The 6778-nt window shown below is 37.9% G+C and overlaps 1 protein-coding gene across 2 annotated transcripts in view; it reads left to right on the forward strand.

The window, feature by feature from the left end:
* Window positions 1–5718, forward strand: part of akap6 (A kinase (PRKA) anchor protein 6) — a 234426-nt gene extending 228708 nt beyond the window's left edge. For both annotated transcript variants that reach the window (XM_005941009.3, XM_005941011.3), the window contains exons 22-23: window positions 1422–1508; window positions 4334–5718. In XM_005941009.3, coding sequence (XP_005941071.1) covers window positions 1422–1508; window positions 4334–4378 — 132 coding nt within the window. In that variant the 3' untranslated portion in view covers window positions 4379–5718. The remainder of the gene's footprint in view (window positions 1–1421; window positions 1509–4333) is intronic.
* The last annotated feature ends 1060 nt before the right edge of the window (window positions 5719–6778 follow it).

Raw genomic sequence — 6778 nt, forward strand, 5'->3', positions numbered from 1 at the left:
TTATTTTAGTTTAGTCTGGTTTAGTTTTGGCAACTAATCTGGCAATGGTAGAAAGACTCAACTCAAGTCTTAATAGCAGTAGCTATGTTAAGCTTTTATACTGTCTGAAACTGGTAGCAAACAAATTAACAGCTAACCTTCCCAATAGTCCATATTGCTTCTAGCTTCCAGCACCACCATATTTAACCGAGTATCAACATTCTTCCAAACATTTGGCATGCTTTGTTAGCATTAAGTTTAAATCTCTGTAACAATGAGTTTAAGTTTTGTGTTTTACAGCTTTCCTGACAATAATGGCTGGAAAATCACCCTTTAGGAGATCAGAGACAGAGGCGTTTACTTGTTTGTGTCAGATCCCTATAGTAATTAGCCAACTTACTTCTTTTTATTATGGAAATGTGACTTAATTAACAGCTGAAATGAAAGTGAAGTAGGGCTTTGGGCAATTACAGTGGGAATTCAACATGCAAATCTGGCAGTACTGTGACCTTTACCAAATCAAATGCACAAATATCTAAAAGAGATGTAGCACAGCAGGCCAACTACTATGAAAAAGGTACTAAAAGAAGAACAAAAACTAAGGAATTTTTCATTTTTTGTCAGAAATATTACATTAAAATGATTTATATTAGTTTTTCATGGATATAATTATTAGTTTGTGAGATTTATTCTCAGTATTTTTCATTATTTAACTTTTGCTTTCTTTGTTGATTATAAAACTATTTGATTGTAGCTTTCCTTTTGTGTTTTTGAATATTTATTTTTCTCAGTTGTTAACAGAATCACCAGACCTGCAGCAGCCGTTTTGTCCTGGTTTAGCGTTCTCATTAGTTTTTAATTTATTAAAATAGCAGCAAACAGATGAAGGAAAGAAAAAGCAAAAGTGGGGGTAGATGCGTCTCTGCTAGCTTATGTAAGCGGAACTGTATGCATATGTGTATCTGTGTTTGTGTGCATGACTTCCTGGTATTGTTATAAGTATGTGGAGGGATAATAGCTACCCAAGTATTACAAAGCGATTAGTTGCGAACCAATTAAGAGCGCGTAGTGAAGTGGGGGAGAGAATTGTTTTCGGCCTGATGCTCATTGTTTTAATTTGTAACTTTTCATCAGTTTGGGCTCAAAGAAAGTGCAAGCCGATTAGGAAACAAAGACAAACAACATTTCAGGCTGATAATGCTGTTTTGATTTATTCTTCTCTCCCTTCTCGTTTGTCTCTCTCTTTACTCACTTTTTAGCCATACATCGCAGCTCCCTACCGTCTCTTTCTCACTGTTGAAACAATGAAACAAAAATGACTGAACAATTTTTCCCATCTTTTCTTCCTCTCTTTATCTACTTTGTTCTTTAATTTGATTTAGGTATTTGTTTCAATGTTCCTAATTTTTCCACAACGCTCTGTTTCTCTTTTTCTCTATTAGGGGAGCTCTCAGTTAAGTGCCAGGACAGCCCAGGGGCGGAGCCAAGCCTCAGTGAGACAGCCCACCTACAGGACGGGTACCATCAGGGTAGGTTAAGACACGGGAAAAGAAGTCACATATGGTGTTACAGCATTTTCACCATCATTTATCTATCCATCACTGGACACATTTAGACTAGGGATATTGTGTGATTATTGGATTTGGCAGTGCTCTACTCCTGTATTATGTATTGCTGTCACTGCCTACAGAGTCAATCACAGAAAGGCAGAAGCCAAAACAAAGGCTGTTATGATAATGTCTTGTATGGTGAATTTTTGTATACCTGATTTAAATTATAATGAAATGTGCTATATAAATAAAATTGCCATTGCCATTTCCAATTGTATAAGGGCTTAAAGTTATGTGTTATTACCCAGCAAACACTGAATAACCGTTGTCTTGTTATGACATATAGTCATTGAATCGTACTGAATAGATATAAAATGAAAGATGAACCAACACCAGAATTATTTCCTGCTATCTCTTTATTTATCAGAATAAAATGAAATTAACGCAAAAAGAGTTTCTTAACTGGAAGAATCAGAAGAAGACAAACATCTCACCTCATGTGTGACTTAACTTTAACCCCTAATGGCTTTCTTCCACTTATCCTGAGTTAACTCATTACACATGAAAAAAAGAGCATTCCCGTGTCCATGATGCTGACTTTGCAGCCAGACGATGTCTGCAACGTCAGCACATGCCACAAATGAAATAGAATTTACATGTGCAAAACCAAAAAGTGTTTTTCTTGGTTTATATTATGTGATTATTTGTCAAAATATCTTCTCAAATGTGGAGACAACTTGAATGTCCAAGTTGTCTCCACATTACTCATCTCAGTTAGAGCTCATCGTGTTTTGTGAATTCAGGTTCAGGCTGTAACCCTAATGATCGGAGTTTTAATGGCTTTCACATAAATGATGCAAATTGAAATACTGTAATAGTCACCTCACATGTGTCGTAATGTCTTGTTAATAACTATAAATTTTATAAACTAACTGTGGCTATTCTGCATTATGCTGGGTCCACACAAACAGTGAATTTATTTTGCTTTCATCTTACTCTTTCTTTTTAAAATCAAATCAAACCAGAAAGCTGCAGAACAAGAACAAAAGCCATCACTGACACAATCTGTATGTGTGTGTGTGTTGGAGCGTGTGTATATCTGTGACTGTGTATGTGTGTGTGCGCCTGTGTGTGTAAGAGAGAAAGAGATGTGGCCGCCCTATGGGTGCCTCCAGGGCTAAGCAAACCCTACTGCCCCCATACTCTAAACACACAAACATGCACATGCACACACCCCTGAGGGCAGGGCATAAGAGTCCAGGTAGAAGCTCTGACAGCCCAACAGCTGCAGGTTAGACAGACATGTTGTACACACATGCACACACGCGCACACACAAATGTGCATGCACAGACTTATCAAGAGGGCAAACCCACATACACAACAAAATGAAAGAGCAAAATCAAGCTTAGTGAGCACACACACTGCATGTAACACCATGACAAAAGGACACACAAACACTTACATACACACATCATACCAGCGATGTGTACAGCTGGTCCTGACCCCCATGGCGTGGCCCAGTCTAGCCCACCTGTTCACACGCACACGCACACGCACACACATACACACACTGTACACACAGACACAGGTGCAATTAAAGCAATCCTGAATGCGACTCATGATGTGCTCTGTGACCCAGACAGCAGAAGGTCTGCAGCAAAACACAGGAGCGAGAGGGTGTGTGTGTGTGTGTGTGTGTGTGTGTGTGTGTGTGTGTTTGAAAGTGTGTTCAGGCTTCATCGCTTACTCATGTTTGGAAAGTTTCATCACAAAGAAGACTGGACGAAGCTGAATATCGATACACACCTTATGTACATGGAATGAATAGAGAGCGCTGCTGAATGTATAAAACATCAAATTATTCAATACGATTCATGCTGTAAAAGAACAACTGAAAAAATGTAATATATTCAGCATTTAATAGATTCACAACAAAAAGCAAATAAGAGGGAAAAATGATCTGATGTGGAAAAGCATATCTTCAGAAAGAGCGTAGATTCTAAAGGTTTCATTTCGAATGCATATTACAGCTTTAAAATGCACAGTAACACTTGTGTCTCAGCTGGCTGAATTCATCTTGAGTAATCTTTTGGTGATATGAAAAAAGGCATTTATTGAACTTTTTTTCCACGGTGGATTAATCTACATTAACTACAGTCATATTTTGTTGGCTGGACTGTGTATGTCAGACTGAGTACAGGCTTTGTCTGGTTTTGTTTTATTCATTAGATTTTTTTTAATTGTAACAACCTCACCAGATTCCTGTATGCTGACAAAGTAAAATCGAAAGTTCAAGATGTCCTGGTCAGGATAATCTTGCTTTTAAAAAGGGGGTCATTTGGACTGCTTTCAGCAATACCATAGATGTTATTTTGAGATCTTTCAGTACAAGTCTTGCTCTGGCTTCCAACTTGAGTGTTCATGTTCACAAAATTGGCAAAGTGTGTCAAATCAGGCAAATGGAAAGAATCTTGGTGTGGTGAAAAAAACTCCAGTTCAATGCGCACCGTAGCTGAACGGTGGCACACAGTTTGTTTGAGATCCAAGTTGATTGTCTCAACTAGTGGCAAAGTCGGCATAAGCAAGGAAACCAAAGCAGTGATGAAGCAGAATTTGATGCTTCCTCTCAAAGCTTTCTTGACGTGCCCAAAAAGATGACCTCGATCAGCCAAATTGATTGGCAGTGTCGGGCAGCATGAACGGTATAAACACTATGAACTGCTTAAAGGGAGTGACTAATATGTTATGTTTTCATCAGCTTTGCTCTAACAAACCTACTCTTTCTGTCCATCCATTCATCCAGAGACCAGCCGTGTTGGGAGCAGGAACCTCCAGGATCCAGCAGTAAGCGAGCGCCTTTCGTCTTCTTCATCGGTGAAGTGATCTTACTTCTTAGCCTCATCACTCTGGATGGCCCCTCTCTGTTCCTGGAGCTTTCACATTTATCATCTCTCAGTTCTCACTGTTGTAATTCAAGACTGACTCATTTAATCATTTCAGGGTGACCTTCAAATTGATTGTCAACTGATTCTTAGTCGGAGTCTTTGAGTCTTATTTCAGGGTTGAGCTTGTGATTATGCTGCAGCTTTGGGGTTTGGCTGAGCATATTTATGAGTTAATCTGGGCACAGTATATAGAATATGAAAATACAATCATTAGGAGAAAGATGTTAAGAGTTATAAAGAAAGTACTGTAGCAGAATTATGTCCAGCAACAATTTGCAAACTGTTTCAAGGTGACTAAGGGCAGAGAGATATTATATATGGGCCATGACTCATATAATTTCATGTCGTGTCCGTTACATAACACTGGGCTAAAGAGGAAAATACACTGAACAACACAGACTAGCTTTACTGTTTATATGCCGGCAATGCAAAATCAGCCTCATTTTCATTTTGCTATGTTTTGTAGCTTGTTTTGACTATTTAAAACAATTTAACAGTGCTACCTGAGCTTTTAAACTTTCAATAAGCAGTAAATGTAACTAATGTGAGTTGTTCAGAAATCAGGTGGAATTTACTGTACTTTTTTGAATTTCTTTTCTTGGGGCTAGTTTGTTTTATTTCCTGGAGGCCGGTTTTTCCACAAAGAAAACATGTTACATTAATACACAGAGGTAATCTGGTTCAATTATTACTACTAAATTCATGCAATTAATCTAACTGACTCAACATAAAATGGAAAAGGTTAGATATTTAAAAAAAGTTGAAATGATATATAAAACAAAAAAAGACATCAAAGGCCAATCAGATTTTTTGGAGTTTGAGAATCAACGCTATAAGAATAGCAGCAGAAAAACAACCATGATGTGGTGATGAGCATAAATCAGTGTGTCACTCCACAGAAACATTAATAATAAATTCAACTACAAGTCATTCAAGTCTTCTGTCAGAGGTTCTGGACAGCTGCCCATTTTCTGTTCCTGAAAATTATTTGCTACTCGTCAGTTATGACAAAAGAAGAGAAAATTATCACTGTTTCCAAACAGAAATCATCTAACATGAACAAAACCCGAGGTTGAGTGAATAAAACGAAACAACAGCTCAGTGAAACCTGCATCCTGTCAGGCGTTTTCTGGACATCTATGGCAGCGGTCCCCAACCTTTTTTGCGCCATAGACCGGTTTATGCCCGACAATATTTTCATGGACCGGCCTTTAAAGTGTCGCGGATAAATACAACAAAATAAAACTAGTACCGGTACCGAAAAAAAGAAGATTTATTCATAACACACTTGAAAAGACCCAGGAAAACCGAGTAAACGTAAAAACGATAACAAAATAACGCTGAAAACCGATAAAAACCCTGAAAACCATACATTTCACACCTGAGCCTCAACTCTTGCGGCCCGGTACTGGTCCGAGGCCCGGGGGTTAGGGACCGCTGATCTATGGCAGCTCTGTTAACTGGGCGATGGGTTTGTTTCTTTGGCAGGTATGGCTATGGAAACTTTATTTGACCAATAAGGGGCATAAAGACTAAAAACAAGGGGGCTGAGGGAAACATCTGACTTTTATATAACTGCCTAATTGATTTTTTGCTTCACTTTTTTAATTTCTAAGCAAAAGACCTAAATTCAATTGACCTGAAGTCAAACAAACTGGAGCTCTGATTTTTTTCAGATTTTTCATTTTCTGTTTCTGTTGTCTCACATCACTCCTCAAAAGCCTCTGGTTCTATAATATTCTGGAGCTACCTCAGTATTGGTTGTGACACTGTACATCATATCTTTACCAAGTCTGCTTCTTACTGTATCTAAGTTGGTGTTTTCACACTGCAGTTGTAAACACTCTTTTCTTACAGCACACTGCTTACAGTTACATAGCCCAGTGTTTCAGCATGTAACTTCCTAAAAATAACACTTGCTAGATTGTGTAAGTTTTCATAATCTGCTACTGTCCCATGGCCAGTTTCATTAGGTCTGCTCACAGTGGTTGTGGTAGAAGGCCGTCATTGTAGTAGAAACAGCACTAAAATTGAGTTGTGGTGTAAGTTAGTGGATCGCTAAGCCATGGTCCTATAATAAAATAAATTAAACTAAATTTATTTAAGATATCAGGAAAAAAGATTTGGAGAGCTTAATGCTAACAGACATGAAAACACAAGTGATGATAAGAGAAAAAAAATTAAGGGTATGTTAAAAAAATATTACAAATATTAACCTCACTAAAACAGCTCTGCTGGCATTAATCTGTTTTGTTAAACTCTTATGATTAAGGTACAAAGAGCACACAAAGTCGTCTTATACT

Source organism: Haplochromis burtoni, unplaced genomic scaffold (assembly GCF_018398535.1).
Source record: "Haplochromis burtoni strain Fernald_Lab_line unplaced genomic scaffold, NCSU_Asbu1 Contig_288, whole genome shotgun sequence".
Lineage (NCBI taxonomy): Eukaryota > Metazoa > Chordata > Actinopteri > Cichliformes > Cichlidae > Haplochromis > Haplochromis burtoni.